Genomic DNA, 17368 nt, shown 5'->3' on the forward strand with positions numbered 1-17368 from the left:
TCCGTTCTGGATTAACGTCTCAACCTTTGAAAAGAGGTGCCAAAACGTCACAGGTTATATGCATATATTGTACGTATGCATGTGTAGTGTAGTTTAGATAGATAGCGCAATTATAACGTACAAAGTCCGGACCCTGTTTTTGTGGCGCATATTATATTCGCAGATGAGATTAGTTCTGTGCCTTTCAACATAATAAGATCTGGGATAATTCTATAAATAGATATTTTGTAATATTGTGTACAAAGGAAATCTTAATAGTTTGTTGAATTTTAATTAAATATTTATGTGACTTTGACACCAAAAATATTAATTAATTCGGACATGTTCAATATTTACATTGAATATGTCCGAATTCATCATTCATGACTAGATGATTTTCAATACCCGATGAGTCCCGGGATTATAAAACATAATCCCGAATTTTTTGGATTGATTGATTTATCAAGCACAATCGAATTATTATTGACAAAATCGTTATATTTCGTATACAAACTTGCGCGAGTTGCACGTGTCATCTGTGAATCTTTGAGGCTGTGAGTCTGAACGTGCTTTTTCAGCTGCAGGCTGCTTAGGAACCAAAATCAGATCAAGGCTAAATGATGAAACGCTTGATGCTTTGATGTTACTTCGTGAGTTTCTTCCAAAATAATGTTTTCCATTAATTGTGTCTATGAATGTACATATGTACATACATTGTCAAAAGTTTATTTTTTATCTTCTCAAATAAATAAATAAGACCTTCCTTTTTTTATTTTTATTATATTATTTTGTTATTTTAAGTCCAGGACTAAAATTATACGTACTTTATAAATTGTACGTTATAAAAAACGGATGTAAAAAAATATTGTATTATTAATTTTAAATTATTTTTATCGATAAAATAACATGAAAATTATCCCGGGACTGGTCCCGGGATCCCGGGATCGACTAATTGCAATACCGAAATCCCGGGATCAAAATTTCGGCTCGGGATTGGAATCCCTATTCATGACTAATGCTTAAATTTTAGTCATATGTTATCGACGATCTAAAATAATACCATTAGGGTTAATCGATTTTTTTGGTAAATTTGTAAAATAAAAAACATCATAATGGTCAAATTTGTAATAGAAAAAATAAATAAATTAAAGAAACCATGAAAAAATCAATCAGTATGCTTTTTGAGAAACATAAAAAAAATAATAACAAAATATTATTGAATATTTTTGAACTTTTTTAGCTTAAAATTTATTTTGATATATCAAATTTTGCGTTAAATTTTTTTATTTTTTTATAAACCATTTTTTGAAAAAAAATTAATGATAATTCAATTTCTATTTTTGGACGCTTTTTATTTTTTTGTAACGAAGTTTTGATTTCTTATTTTTGAAAAGTTGCCATTTTAAAATATGATATTTTTAGAACAATTTCATATCAATGTGATTAAAAGTAAGGCAATTATTGTTTCCCTTAATTTCGTTATATCCCACGCAAATGGAAAAAAAATATATTTTATAATTCAATTTCTATTTTAAATGGTTTTATATTTTTTTTAACAAAAATTATTATTCAAAAGATTTATGAACTATAATATTTGTAATGGTTTTTGTTTATTTTGATAAAACTTTATATCTAAATAAATAATAGGTACATTGAATTTCGTACATCTAACAACTTAATAATATAATAAACGTGAATAATTAATATGAAATGTAATAACTTACAATTTACAATTAACATGAATAAAACGTACCAAAATTGTGATTTACTTTTTGAGTATCGAATATCAAAATATAAGAGAAAAATCTGAAAAATGCTGAGATGGTTAAAAATGTTTAAAATATCAACATAGAGCGTTTGAAAATGCAGGTAAATATTTTGGATTTTATTCTATTTTGCAGGAAGTACGACTACATACAAATATTACGGTACTGAAATAGTATTCTTATTTACAACATTAAAACTATCACAATTCTACCGCTAGCGGACAATGGCGGCTAGGTAGAAAAAATCTCTTTGTCCGAACAGGGGTACGGCTGGACCCCAAATTCTATTACGAATACTTGTTTTCTGCTTTTATTTTATTTATCTTCTAATAAGACATTTAAAGTAGTCATATATTTTATAGGATTGACTAGATTCATTGTCTGTTTCACTTCCGGCCATTTTCTGCTTCTTATTCAATACTAAAAAAAATCTAACATAGTTGTTATATTAACTTTTATTACATAAAATATAAATCTAATAATAATATAAACTTAATATTCGATTGTATTCTCAGAATGCTAATCTTCAGAATAATGTTCGTTTGATTTAAATACGAAAGCGAATTTCCAAGTTAAAGATAGTTTGTAACGTTAGATCGAAGAATACATTTAAATATCTGCAAATATAAACTGCTACATAATACATGATATTAAAATACATTTCACTTTAGTTATCCGATAACCGAAAATAATTTGAAAGCTAAACTTTGAGGAGCTTGTGGTCCAAATTTAGTTTATAATCAAGAGAATCTCGACTCGTGAGTACTTCATTAATAACTAGGAAAATTTGTGAATGATACTTTCCACGTGTTATAGTATATATTATACAATAGGCACATACCTATTTATCTGTTCAATGGGCCGCTCTATCTGTTGTTTAAACAAAAGTTTTTGGCATAATTTCGCAATATATCGCGTTTTAAGCGGTGGCTAGAGCTTTGCATAAAATTATTATTGTTTAAGACAACTTAATTAAAACTCGGCACTTTTACATAGGAGCACGTGAATTTTTCATACCTCGAGACAGAAATAGAACTCGGCCTCGCTTATAATAAGTGCGTCGATGAATTATTTGCCCGCTTATAACTTTGTAATTAATACCCCTTGCATAAACACGTAATAAATTTTTCAAAGCATGTCTAATACGTATTTTAACCCTTTTATAGTTTAGAATGGTCATCTTTTAATCAGTTTTCATTGTAATTTTATAGATAATAACGAGACAAGTTTTTTAATCAAAAATAAAAACATATTATTTTTAATTGTATGTAAATAACATTAGTGCTACTTTTATACTTTTTCGAGATTGGTGTCGAGTGGTATATGACTTTTTCAGCTAGTTAGATTATTATACAAATATATGCAAACAAATGTAGATTGAATTGGCAAGCTTGGGAGTCCGAGAGTCTTCTCTGTGGGCGTCGATGATTGCCGTTCGTCGCTTGGCGACCGCTGTGGTGAGTGATGTGACCGAGTGTCACATATTTTATATGTTTATTGAAAGGCAATCGCATTAGCGTCTAACCACTAATGCTGATAGATTGGAATTTCAAGTTAACAATAAAAACCTATTGATTTATGGATATAAATCTACTTTAACTTATCTTAGCTTTGTCATTACATTAAGGATTCAGCATTTCCTTAACGTAACGATTTCTATAACGTAAGTAATTTTTAGTTTAATGTTTCTGAAAATGGGAAAAAGGAAATGTTATCACATCGAAATAAAAAAATCACATATGAAAAACCTAAAGTTGTAGATATCTTTTGATAGAATTTTAATTAAAATATCTGGGGTTGAATCATATTTGAGCTCTAGCGTTTTTCAATTTCTATCGTGTCTGGGAGATAGGATTTAGTGATTATTGATATAAATATAATTTGGATCGAACTTCATAGTTTAAGTTTTCCTAGATTTATCTAATCTCATGTGATGATTAGAATCGAGCTAGGGCGTACATATTCGATATCAAAAATTCCCTGATAATAAGCTACATGTGTATGTATGTATGTACATATATATAAATAAACTTGTTATTTATAGTATTTTTCCAATTTTCCAGTTGATAAAAGATTTCATTTTTTTATGATATAATATATATTTATTTTTGTGATTTTTGATCATCGATTAAAACAACGTTTCAGAGACTTTTTTAATACATTATGTACAGTTTATAATACATACAGTTTTACATTAAACGCTCTTTATAAACTAATGATATTCTTTGATTACGTCTGTAAATTTTTGTATATCTCGTAAGAATGAATATTTCGAGATTTTCCTAAATTACTTTCACGGTTGCCTTGTGGATAAAAATACAAAATTAAAAGAGTAGCAACAATGAAACTGTGACATATTAATAGAATACCATAATTACTCTTCGTTATGAATTCATTCTTGAAATGGAATTATCGTGTTCGTACTGTTTGCTTGATATATATATTATATAAGATTATATTTAGACTTTTATCTTTTAAAGTACACATATATAGATATTAACATAATTACCATAAAATTGACAATCTCTGATCCGAAAAATTGCAAAGCTAACTTGTTACATATTTGCGATCATTCTACTATGAAATTCCTTAATATAACTTAGATAAGTGTTTGAGTAAGATTAGTGCAAGTTAACAATATATTAATTGGAATACTACATATAAATGTAAATTGCATCAACATCATATTCATACCTTTATATTTTATAACATTATATAATATAATAAAATTTTCTCACGAATCGCGATTGATCCCTTTGATTAATTATATTTCTTTCAAAAAAGTCAATTTCATGTGTAATAATAATCATATATATGATAGCATTCCATAAAAATCCTCATATATCATCTAATAATAAAACATCAAAGGTTTTTTATCAGCTAATTTAAAAGAGGGTAAATTATAATAAAATTCGATTCGTAGAACGAAATTATATTACCGACAAATAAAGTTGTTATCTTATGTGTGTTTGATTGCATAAACCTTACTGGTATGCTAATTCCTCTCAAATACGATAATTATATGGCAGTGTTTCAATATGTTAGCTAGAAGCAAATTGCAACATTTATGGTTCTATCAAAATGATAAGATAAGGATATAATATAATTATTCATATCAATCATAACAAAATGCATTTTGTATTAATCAAATATTATATGAGAATTTAATTTAATTACTAACAGATGTATTGCATGTAGTCTCATTTTCTTCTTCTTTTGTCATTTATGTTATGTCTTTCAGAATCATTCTCTTCATCTGCATTCTGATCACAAATAGCTATTCCAAATTATCATATTGCTGTTCAAAATAAGTGTGCAAAAATTCATTGAATACATATATTCATTGCCGTGGCGATGCTCCAATTTCTGGACATCTTCTTTGCTCTATCATTCATTGTTCTATCTGGACATCTTCTTTGCTCTATCATTTCCAATAATGGTGAATATGAGCTTATAGCTCACATTCACCATTATTGGAAAGAGTTTATTCAAGGTAGACAAACCTTTAGATTTGGTACAATTTGTCCTTTCTATGAATTCATGTATATCAAATACCACGAACTTCTTCTTGAGTTTGTTTATTTCAGTGTTCACATTCTAAACCTTCGGCCATGAATCGACACATTCCAATTTTGTTACCACAATTCCAATGTTTGCTATTTACTTGTTGGGATTTTGCGATAGTGAAATGATAAATTGATTTGTATATGCTCCAGTTGAATCATTTGCATATTGACCTATCTATTGTATTGCTACTTATTGCGCAATAAGTTAATATGATTAGGGTGGACATGTGTATAAATCAGGGCTGTGGAGTCGGAGTCGAAGTTGGAGTCGTGGAGTCGTGGTGTTTTGGCCGGAGTTGGAGTCGGAGTCGGAGTCGTGAAAAATGAGCGACTCCGAGCATTTTTTTAAATTATGAAATTTATGAATTTTTAATTGCGTAATAATGAATGTGTATAGCGTATAAATATTAAACGTGTAGAAAAATACCAAAAATACCTGATAAAATTAAACTTTTTTGAGTTGGAGTCGGAGTCGGAGTGGAGTCGTGTTGTTGGTAAATATTGGAATCGGAGTCGTGTTTTTTTTTAACGACTCCACAGCCCTGGTATAAATAAAAATAACTTATGTATTTATTGCAAACCTTCTGTTACAATGCAACCAACAACTACTGTAAGTAGTGAAACTCCAGACTGAAATCAAAATCTGAGAATCAGTGACATATGTATATTTGGAAATCATATATCAACTTTGTAATAAGATTTCTCTCTAGCATCGCATTTGTTCTTGAAGTTGGGCGAAGACATTTCTGTGCACTATTTTTTCAGTTAAATACAGGGACGTCTCTACCCAAAACATGATTTTTTTATGATTTATCATTTTTTAGAACGTGACACAACAGCAGTTTTTAGATTAGTACTTATTATGAATAAATTATATTTTCCATAATTATAAAACAATCCATGTTTTTTATAGATAACGGTAAAAACTCTTTCACCACCATGATCAATTATAAAGCTCCGTTAACCGTCACCATATTCGTCATACTTCTCTTTACACTTGTGTCAATCGCTTCCGGAGCTCCGATGAACGACCAATTGGTGACTCGGCCTATCAGACCCTCGTCTTTCAGCTCCATGGACGAGATGTTAGAGTATGCGAACAGATTAAAGGAATACTACAAAGCAAACACAGGAGGAAGGTATGGCTAATAAATAATACATTAGAATCATAATAAATTTGAAGTCTAATGCTGTTTTTTTTAAGGTATGGCAAAAGAGCATCCAATCCCGAAATACTCAGGAGTATGCTCTACAACCGGATTTACTAAAAACTTGGATTATGAATCAACGTAACGTTTTGCACACGCACCCATCCAATAATTGTTTCCGTTCTGTATGAATGTCGGGGTTAGTTGGCCATTTTGCTTGTCACTTATAATATATCGCAAAACGGGAATGTTGTAAATGTATAATAAAATGCATATCAGTTAGATTTTAAAATAGTCATTCAGTTTTTATAGATGTTGCTATGAATCGTATAAAACCTGATTCTTTCTCAATATTATCTTTTGTGTGTATTAGATAAGAATAAAAGGCTGATTATTTCTTATATATGTGGATTCAACGCATCATCTTGCTAATTAAAACGCAAAAGAAAAAAGTAATATGTAATGACGTACGTAAGACGTTATAAGGATTGATAGTTTGCATGTCAATTTTTTTAATGTGGCTGGGAATTTTTTAATTAATAAGAGAAGTACATCATGAGTAATTTATAATTTTTAAAATATTTATTTAAATTCATAGATCAATCCAAACTTATTATTATTATTTTTATTTATTAATTAAAAAAATGTTTCTATTGTTAAAAACTCTATTTAAATCTTGTAAAAATGAATGGTAATACTTCATTGAAAGTGGCTGGGCAATGAGTATTTTAGCATTCATTAAATAAAATATTGATTGTTTTATTTATTAAATAAAGTATTATATGGCATTCTAGTGTTTAATTTGATGAAAGAAATGTGTCAAGAATATTCAATTATAAAATACTTTTATTCTGTAAAAAGTCGTTCAATATAAATTTCAGTAAAAACACACACACAATGTATAAAAAATCACTTATAAATATAACATATTTTACATATTACTTACGACAAGCTTTAAATTTACTCATATGCAGATAAAGGGCTGTTTCTAAAATATTACATAATTTAAGAGATTCCAGTTATATGTAAAGAAAAAGTAAAACACAAATATTACAATTTCAACATCAAGACGTTGCCAGTGAAGAACAAAGAAATAAAAGCAAAAAGAGTATAAATTTTAAAAAATGTACTAAGAGTATCTTAGTTATGTACAATGTATGATGAGAGAAGTTGATTATATTTTCCTCAAGGAACGTATGATATTCAATATAAAACATTTAAATATGAGTGGAAATTGTGGGGTATAAAAGATATGTTTTAAGCAGGGTCTTAAAGAGTAACTATGCAAAAAAACAGATACATTAAATTTTATATATAAGTACATTTTTTTAAAGATAATTTGGTTGAAGTAAATTTAAGTACTACCATTTGAAATTATTGACGATAAAATTAAATACAAGTTTGAACTTTACTAATGCCCTTTACCCGCATATGAAAATACTGATTAAAATAAAAATATGGCATCTATTAAATGTATAATATGAGCACCGTGGTTATTGAGTTTGATATCTTATAAAATGATTTATAAAAACACAACCAAAGATATGAGGATAATATTGTAAAAGTATTTATATTACACGTATAAAATCAGATCATTTTAAAAATAAAGTAACTGTTAATATTTATTACACTATAAGATAAAATTGTAAAAATAATATCAATAAGTATCATTTTAAAATAATGAGTAACGTAATATCTTTAAAAACTTATGGCCGAAAATGTGGGAATAATATTGTAATAGTGATACATATTAAATATATAAATGCAGATATAAAGTAACTTAAAATATTTTTTACACTTCCGACTTAAAAATTTAGAGATTTTTTGGTCCAAAATACTTTATTATATAAACATAAATGCTTTGTAATATTGATAATTATTAAAATACGATAAAGTAATGCCATTAAGACTAGATTGAATAATCTATGATTTTAAAAGTAAAAATACATAATATCAAATATTATATAATTATATAATCTTTGGAAAGTAATGCAATAGACCAGACGATTGTGCGTATTATGTTATGAGTTATGAATATGTTTTAAATACATCTATATAAAAATATACATACATATAAAATTCATCAAAAAACTATTGTATAAAATATCACATCTTATTTAGAACATACTTTTATAATTATCGGTCATGTGTTTCAATATACCTTTTTAAAAATAATAAATGTAATTAGACATGATAATTACAGTTGCAAAATATTTCACATATAAATATAATAATAAAATTATATCATATATTGCTACTGTAATTTTGCAATCTAATTATTATACTGAACGTTTTTTATGTCCAATTTAAGGCAAACAAATCAGTGTTTTTCCTTTGTGAATGTGCATTTGTACTCGATCGGAAGAAGTAGCTTTCTCAGCAACTATTGATAAGAATCCACACAAGAATGTCAATACAATGCCGATAATTGCACAATAAAATGCCCATCCTGCAAATTTGTTTTTAAATACATTTTCTAGGAATTTGTCAATCATGACTCATAGATAATAAAAAAAATGATATATTATATATCTTTACCAAAAGAGCAATCTCCAGGAAAGAACGGTGCCGATTCACTTCCACACAACCGTTGCACACGAGCTGAACCCCAAGCCCAAGGATATAAAACCATTCCGATCACAAAGAATAGTCCTGAAAATAAATATAATAATAACTCAAGAATGTATGAAAATACAGCTTTAATGGATACTAAAAATATTCACCAGAAACCGCCTGCAATGTTCCAGAGAGTGAAAAAATGCTCTTCTTACATATTGCTTGAAAGCAACAGCTCATTACACCGCTCACTACAGTAAGGCACATAATCGTCAGACCTGTAAATAAATATATATTTGCAATTATTGATAAACTTAGTTGAAGAGTGTAAAGATATAAGAGAAGAAAATAGGAGTAGCTAGCGGGTTCAAAAAATCATACTGGGGATGAAAGAGTAGTGAGCGTACTTCAAAGTAAGTTGAATCAGAACCATATAAAATAATTTCAGGACTTAAAAGTAAAAATTAAGCATTAGTAGTCCATCAGTTCTGTATAACTTATAAAAAATAGGAAAATCAACAATTTGGTCAAGCAAAGGAATACTAAGCATTGGTATTGAACAACTTATTATTTTTTCTGCACAGAAATTGAATAGTAGTTTTAAAGGGCACATGCTTAGTTGTGTATAAATTAATTAATATTAGTCTCACCCAAAGCCATAAAAAATAACGTAGCTTTCCACGTCCCGGGAAAGACTGAATCATCAGTTGCAAATCCCCGAAGAGAAAAAGGACCGCAATGATTCCTCTCGTTCAAAAGAGTGCATCTAAAAATATAGAATTATATTATTATATTATTAGAAAAAAATACTATTTAAATAAAAAATATTGTACATATTACCTGTTATATATTCCAACACTAGGCGTGTATAGAATCGTGTCATTTTTAATAGTTTTCATTTTTGTAACTCCTACTAACCATTTCGGAGTTAGAACGGCCGATAACATACACAAAGTAGCAAGGAGACTCAATAGGAACCAAGAAAGGCTCCGGCCGGTTACAATGACATAGCACATCTTACGTATTCCTTAAAATATCTGTAATTAATAATGATTGAATTTATGTTAAAAATATAAGCGACTCGATCAAACAACCATGTAAATAAATATTATGTTATTATGTATCATATAGTAAAAATGTAAATATGGGCGTAAATTTGTGTAAATACAAACGCTTAAGATTAACATAAATATTTACATTTCAATCGAAAGTGACAGCGCCCATTCCTCGAACGGCGCCGACGTAGAATTGCCAGTTGTAAAAAATAATAATAAAAAAATGCACGAAATGTTTTTATTAAATATTAAATAATTTTGCGATGTAATAAAATTTGACGGCAATAAAAATGCGACACTAAAAAATACAAAAATAACAATACTATGGGTAACGTTAACATTATTTCAAATATTTTTTAGATATGTTGCTTGAGCAGCTTATGTCACAGGTTTAGGGGAGGAGGGGGTCAAATTCTGTGACAAAAGAAGTAGAGCTTTTATTTAAGAATGTGAATTCACGAATTTAAAGTGTAATGTATTTTTATTAATTATTTTTTAAGCAGTTTTCTTATATTACCTATGATAGTGCTTCTTTTGTAAAGCAAGATTATTTTGGTTCTGTGACGTGACGTACAGGGGAGAAATGGTTAAATTTTACGAAAATTCTGTGATATCATTTATGGAAACCGTCTTGATAAAAGTTGTTTTTAATAATAAAAATACTATTATTATCTTACGGCGTTCGGAAATGTTAATGTTTGACAAATCAGTCAGTTCTGATCGTCGGTATGAAACGGTCGGACCATACAGAGTTAATCTATTTTGTATTCATTGCGGCTTACCCATTGTTTATATTGCGCAATTGTCAAGTTATATTGGTTATTACTGAATAACACACAACTAGGGATTCCAATCCCGGGATCCCGAATCCCGGGATCCCGGGATCCCGAACGATTTTCAATACCCGATGAGTCCCGGGATTATAAAACATAATCCCGAATTTTTCGGATTGGTTGATTTATCAAGCACAATCGAATTATTATTGACAACATCGTTATATTTCGTGTACAAACTTGCGCGAGTTGCACGTGTCATCTGTGAATTTTTGAGGCTGTGAGTCTGAACGTGCTTTTTCAGCAGCAGGCTGCTTAGGAACCAAAATCAGATCAAGGCTAAATGATAAAACACTTGATGCTTTGATGTTACTTCGTGAGTTTTATTCAAAATAATGTTTTCAATTAATTGTGTCTATGAATGTACATACCTATGTGCATACATTGTCAAAAGTTCATTTTTTTCTTCTCAAATAAATATATAAGACCTTCCCTTTTTTATTTTTATTATATTATTTTCTATTTTTAGTCCAAGACTAAAATTATACGTACTTTATACATTGTACGTTATAAAAAACAGATGTAAAAATATATTGGATTATTCATTTTAAATTATTTTTGTCGATAAAATAACATGAAAATTATCCCGGGACTGGTCCCGGGATCCCGGGATCGACTAATTGCAATACCGAAATCCCGGGATCAATATTTTGGCCCGGGATTGGAATCCCTACACACAACGATAGTGATAAACCGTTATGTGCAATTTTTGACTAATTTTTGGGAAATAAACGATAAAAAACTGAGTAAAATTTTAAAACTTATTTATGTACCAAAACGTTGATGGGCACATTCACAGACGTTAGAGCCAAAAGCCAGAGAAGATGTTTATAGCAATTTGGTTTCTAAGCGTGGCGGCAATATAGTTAACAAGTATCCATATTTTGTTTTTTTCTAAGAATAAAATCGTAAATGTTCTTATTATTACATCTTTAAAAGCTTGTGTGTTTTGTGATTATAATCAATATTTTTTTTGTTTCAGTCTCGTTTTGTAGCATAAATAGAACATCACTAACGTCACTTTGACAAATATTTACTATAACCTCAAAGTTTGACGTGTGTTCATGTACGAGTAAATTTGGCTATTATTTTTATTTAAATCATATATTGGTATAACTTTACTAATATTAATCAATATAATATCAACATATATTGACTACTAATGCACTAATTATCTTGTCGCAGATCGTAAAAATGCCTTTGGTAATAATGTGTGGAATTCCTAGCAGTGGGAAAACTAAATACGCCAGAGAATTAATGAAAGAGCTAAATGAGCGCAAAATGAACGTTTGCTATATATCCGAAGCAGAAGAACTAGTCACCATGAATATGTCGAAGGACGAATGTTATAATAACTCTAACAATGAAAAGCAATTCAGAGCTGGTTTAAAAGCTAAAGTTTTGAATTTATTAAATCAACAAACAACCGTCATTCTAGACTCTTCTAATTATATTAAAGGTGTGTAATTAAAATTAATGTATTATTCATATTTCTTAATATTTTATTTTGTTTAGGATATAGATACGAATTATATTGTGCGTCAAAGTCGTGCAAGACAACTCAAATCACTATTTATACAATTATAAACATAGATAAGGCTCGCGAATTAAACGAAAGCAGAAATATAGAGCTATCTGATGTGAAAAGTGATGTTAAAAGAGATATTACTGAATTGAGTAAATCAATTGAAAACTCTCCATATTCTAAAAGCATGTTTGATGCTTTAGTTTTAAGGTATTATATAAATTATATATTTTGATTTGATCTGGGTTTGAAATTGTATTACGATTAATAGATTCGAAGAGCCGAATTCGCAAAACAGATGGGACAGTCCGCTGTTTACGTTGCAGTTTGATGAAAAATTGAACATCGAAGATGTTTGTAAGGCACTCTATGAACGTAAAGCGCCACCACCGAACATGAGCACACAAAATGTATATTTTATCATAAATATAATTATTAAATTAATTTGTTTGTTATGCTATAATATTATACTTTTAGATACCGTTGTCTAGTACGAACTTCCTTTATGATCTCGATAAGACAATTCAAGATATATGCAAACAAGTTTTGGAGAATAAAAAGATCAATCCTCACTCGGAGATGTATTTTCCGGCTTATCCGTCTGCAAAACTCGACGCAGAAAGTATGCAAGCCGCTCAGCCGGCTACTCTTCAAAGGTTACGTAGACAGTTTCTGACATTTGTGAAACTGCAATACTCAAATCATAATCCAACAGAAATCGGAGCATTGTATATACAATATTTGAATACTAATTTGAAGATTTAATACATATTTTATATATTTAATTAATTGTTTTTTATTTTATTGTAAATATATTAATTTTAAAATCTTTTTAACTATTGTTATCTTATGAAGTTACATTTCATTCTCAACTCTAGTTTCGTAATCTGAAGAAATCTAAGCTTACATTTATATTTTTTAAGCTTTCCAGTACAATAAACGGACCTAAAGGATTATATCACTATTTAAATTAAAGCTAAATGATAAATACTTTCGAGTTAGTAACAAAATGAAAAATGTACTCCGCGCAATAAAGCTCAAGTTGAGATTATAAACTTTCCAGGAAAGGTGAGATAATGAGGTGACTCATCAATCAAAATTTATGTTATCAGAGTCATCTTCATAGAGGATGGATGTAATACCCTCATCATATCAGTTATTTGGCGCCTCAGGCAAACACTAAATTTGCCCCCCCCCCCCCTATTAATACTTTAATAACTCATTACATGAGCTCAAACATATAATTCAAATTAAAGTAATATAATATTATATTTGACATGATACTCTTTTTTGCGATTGTTGGTATTTAAAAAATCATAATTATTTTTCAGAAGCCATGAGCGATTAATACGATGAATTTACGCCGAAATGGAACCAAACTTATTCAGTTAAATAACCGCCTGCTTCCTAATCATTGTTACGCGATCGCCATGACAAATTCCAAAATATCACAAGATAAAAAATACGTTTTATTAGCGTTTAGGTAGTTTGATCCACATTAACTTTCAATCCTCATACATAATACTAAATATGTATAACATGTTTACGGTTCACACGTATCTGGTTTATTTTCAATTCGAATAATTATATTAAATCGGTAAATCAATGTAAAATACTCTTATCAACAGATGTCATTGCGCTATCGACCATCTTTTTTTATTTTATATGAATTATTTCAATTATATTTTATGATTACTCATTGTAAGCTCTTAAACTTAAAAAAGTAACATTATACACGCCTTCGATAGTGATCCTTGTGTATTTTGTTTATTTATGTACATAGTAACCATTTTCTAAGATCATGCGTCTCCAAGGAAATTTAAAATAATTAAATTCTTTTTTCTGATTGGTCGAACCGTTTGAGAACTACGGTTATGCAATTATAGGCTTTATGTAAATGTAAATAGATACTATTATTTCATAGCAGGTAGTGCGTACAACGAGCTTGTAACAAAAGAAACAAAAGCGAACAAAAGATATAATATATAATAATAAATAAATTATTAGCTCCACTACCTCCTCACCTATTCTATACTCCTGGTAGATTATGACAAAAAACCCGTACAAAAACGGTAGTTTTGAAGCGTTTTTTTTCTGAATATGCTTTGACGCGACTCTTGAGGTGCATAATTTGCAGAAATTGAAAAAAATAGTTTTCCTAATAATTAAAATAATAAATTAATTGTTAGCTACCTTCTCACTCATATGCACTCCTAGTAGATTATGACAAAAAACCCATACAAAACCGTTTCGTCTGTCACAAAATGCTAGTTTGAGGCGATAATTTTTTAGCATATGCTTCGACGCTACATTTGTGATTGCAGGAATTAAGAAAAAACACCTTTTGCAATAATTAAAACAATAAATTAATTGTCTGCTTCGCCGATCGACTAATGAGAGATCCGCTAAGGTATTGCCATTCGCCGCCGTCACGTCAGTGTTACCAGAGTGCCACCTAATTTTTGGCATAATGAATAAATAGGTCTTCACAATAAAATATTTAATTTATCATAAGATCAATTTAACCTAAAAGTAATATTTTATGTTGAAAGTTTAGTTAAACAGCAACGTGCTACTGCAATAGGTGAAGGCAAGAGACTAAAAATATTGTAATAAAATAAATTTGTTTGTAACATAATGAGTTTGGATCTATCGCGAGCAGTGTTTTAGTGATCTAAAACATTTTTTATGTTTTTTATATTTAATTTACATTATTGCATAAAAAAAGTAGTGAGCTTAAAAATAAAAAAATGTCTTTAATCAAATTATAAATGTTAGCGTTTCTCAGAAAAATCTCATAGTATTTTATTATTATTATTATTTTTTACTTTAACTGTATCTATTTCCGGATTTATACATCATTATTCTCTTAGACGTGTCTGTATCTCTGTTTTTTCAGTATCTATCTTTATTAAAAACTTATTATGATTTGTCACTATATGTATAATTCATATTATGTTAGTAAGGAGATCAAGAGACAAGTAGTGTCAGCAAATAAATACTAATTCAGCCTAATAAAACAAATCAAATCGCAGATACTATCTCGTCGTACAAAAATATTGCTTTACAAAACGCTGATCAGACCAATTCTGACATACGATTCAGAGAGCTGGACTCTTACCAATGCCAACGAAAGGCTGCTTGACATATTCGAGAGAAAAGTGCTTCGCAGGATATATGGCGCTATATATGAGAGCAACGAGTGGCGTATACGAAACAATCGGGAGCTCTACAACCTCTTCCAAGAAGAGAGTGTCTCCACCATCATCAGAATTGGAAGACACCAGGAAGGAAGTTGGAAGAAAAATATGATTGTAGCCGGTGTATGTTCGGATTTTATGCAGTTTAAAAAATGAGATAACGAACCTAACTTAACCGGCGAACTGTTGATGATGCTCGATTTATATTAAGTTAAAAAATATGGAACAGTGTACCTAGTCAACCAATGACCGGTATATATGAAGTTTAGTCGTTTAATCGCCGTCGGTGTTCTCCTCTCCATATTGTTAATCTTTCAACATCCCGACTTCACGGCTTCCACCCTCTTGAATTCGCATCAAATAAAAATAATATATGCATGTCTTTATTGCTTTACAGCAAATCGCTTAGGTCAGCGCATCAGTGCGACGAATAATATCAGATTATATTATTTAACAATATTGTTTGATAATTTTAAGTGAATACTACGTCTTTATTTGGTATCACGGCGCCCCAGGAGATCGCCTGTACTGCCTGCCCCTCGGGCCGGCCCTGCATCATATGCATAAGATTCGAAAAGTGTTATGTTACTGAACCTTATGAAAACACTAATTATGGTGTTAAATATCGGGAAAAAAACATGTAATTCGCCAGTCTCAACAATTATTACGAAACATATGAGCCAAGAAAAGACCAGAAATGTTACCTAAATATCTTCCATCATTAAAAATCTCTGGCAGCCAAATGTACCACGCTAAATTAGGACGAGATCAAAACTCTTCCTAAATTAAAATTAACAATTAAAATTGCTTCACAATGATTTCTATAAAAAAAATAGCACTAAATAAATGTATTTCTACAAGTAAATTGCTTCTTAATAATTAAGTTTTACAGGCAATAAAAAAAACATTAAAATTAAAAATGATTTTATTTCCAATTGAGATATAAAAAATTGTTACTTATTTTTAAACATCAATACTTTTTATATATTCACATAATATAATATAAATATCTATCATCAGTGGTTTAAAAAAAATCATAATGCTGATAATACGCCCTTTGGTGTATACAACTCACTTATGAGAAATTTTATTATCGTTTTATTGATAGCAAGTGATGAGCGTATCAACAGAAAATATTTAAAATCTTAATAAAACTTCGACACAAGTGTTACAATCACTTAGAAGTATATAATTGGAACATATACGTTGACGGTTATATTAATTTGAAAGCCGAAACATAAAACGGTTAATTGATTACGATATATAAATTTAAAAAAATTGATTACAGATTTACAAACGCCGTCTCTAAAAAACTTTAGCTGTAGTCTAAGGCAAAATCGAACCCTATCGGACGCTACACCGAACACAAAACAAAATCATTAATTCATCATTACTAAAAAATAAATACAAATTTTAATAACACTATCGTTTATAAGCACCAAAAATACCCACACGCAGGGCATGACGCAATTTAAAGCAATATCATACTAGAGTCCAGATCATAGATGATACTAATTAATATATATGCAACACTATTCGTATTCCAAAATTGAACAGCAATTAAATCAGTGTGCCTTGGGCTATATATTATATGTATTAATATATACAATCGTCGCAATCTAATATTTTATTAATACATCATTTAAGAATTGAACATGTTTTCTAAAATATTAATTACAGTAAATATTAAAATGCTTACTACTTGCAGATAAGAATAATAGTGAAACAATCTTAGTACTT

The 17368-nt window shown here is 29.2% G+C and overlaps 3 protein-coding genes across 7 annotated transcripts in view; 2 read left to right on the top strand and 1 right to left on the bottom strand.

Annotated features, from left to right (window-relative positions):
- The window catches only part of LOC148228223 (uncharacterized), a 146361-nt gene extending 139146 nt beyond the window's left edge, over nucleotides 1–7215 (top strand). For 3 of the 4 annotated variants that reach the window (XM_088199481.1, XM_088199479.1, XM_088199478.1), the window contains 2 exons: nucleotides 6225–6450; nucleotides 6516–7215. In XM_088199481.1, coding sequence (XP_088055607.1) covers nucleotides 6251–6450; nucleotides 6516–6579 — 264 coding nt within the window. In that variant the 5' untranslated portion in view covers nucleotides 6225–6250 and the 3' untranslated portion in view covers nucleotides 6580–7215. The remainder of the gene's footprint in view (nucleotides 1–6224; nucleotides 6451–6515) is intronic. The other variant, XM_088199480.1, reaches the window with a different exon arrangement.
- A 1409-nt stretch (nucleotides 7216–8624) lies between these two features.
- Nucleotides 8625–10344, bottom strand: LOC148228224 (LHFPL tetraspan subfamily member 2a protein). Its single transcript, XM_088199641.1, has 6 exons — nucleotides 10213–10344; nucleotides 9856–10052; nucleotides 9666–9781; nucleotides 9183–9293; nucleotides 8998–9111; nucleotides 8625–8908 (listed from the first exon to the last, which is right to left on the bottom strand). The coding sequence occupies exons 2-6, from the start codon at nucleotides 10029–10031 to the stop codon at nucleotides 8766–8768; spliced, it is 660 nt and encodes a 219-aa protein (XP_088055767.1). The 5' UTR covers nucleotides 10032–10052; nucleotides 10213–10344; the 3' UTR covers nucleotides 8625–8765.
- A 1343-nt stretch (nucleotides 10345–11687) lies between these two features.
- On the top strand, nucleotides 11688–13210 carry LOC148228225 (protein KTI12 homolog). 2 transcript variants are annotated; one of them, XM_088199487.1, is made up of 6 exons: nucleotides 11688–11811; nucleotides 11886–12013; nucleotides 12089–12362; nucleotides 12419–12638; nucleotides 12700–12838; nucleotides 12906–13210. In XM_088199487.1, the coding sequence occupies exons 3-6, from the start codon at nucleotides 12098–12100 to the stop codon at nucleotides 13191–13193; spliced, it is 912 nt and encodes a 303-aa protein (XP_088055613.1). In that variant the 5' UTR covers nucleotides 11688–11811; nucleotides 11886–12013; nucleotides 12089–12097; the 3' UTR covers nucleotides 13194–13210. The 2 variants fall into 2 exon arrangements, with proteins under 2 accessions (XP_088055613.1, XP_088055614.1); XM_088199488.1 differs by having other exon boundaries at nucleotides 11699–11776.
- The last annotated feature ends 4158 nt before the right edge of the window (nucleotides 13211–17368 follow it).

The sequence above is a fragment of the Plectrocnemia conspersa genome, unplaced genomic scaffold (assembly GCF_051122295.1).
Source record: "Plectrocnemia conspersa isolate PC_06_02 unplaced genomic scaffold, ASM5112229v1 ptg000012l, whole genome shotgun sequence".
NCBI classification, from domain to species: Eukaryota; Metazoa; Arthropoda; class Insecta; order Trichoptera; family Polycentropodidae; genus Plectrocnemia; species Plectrocnemia conspersa.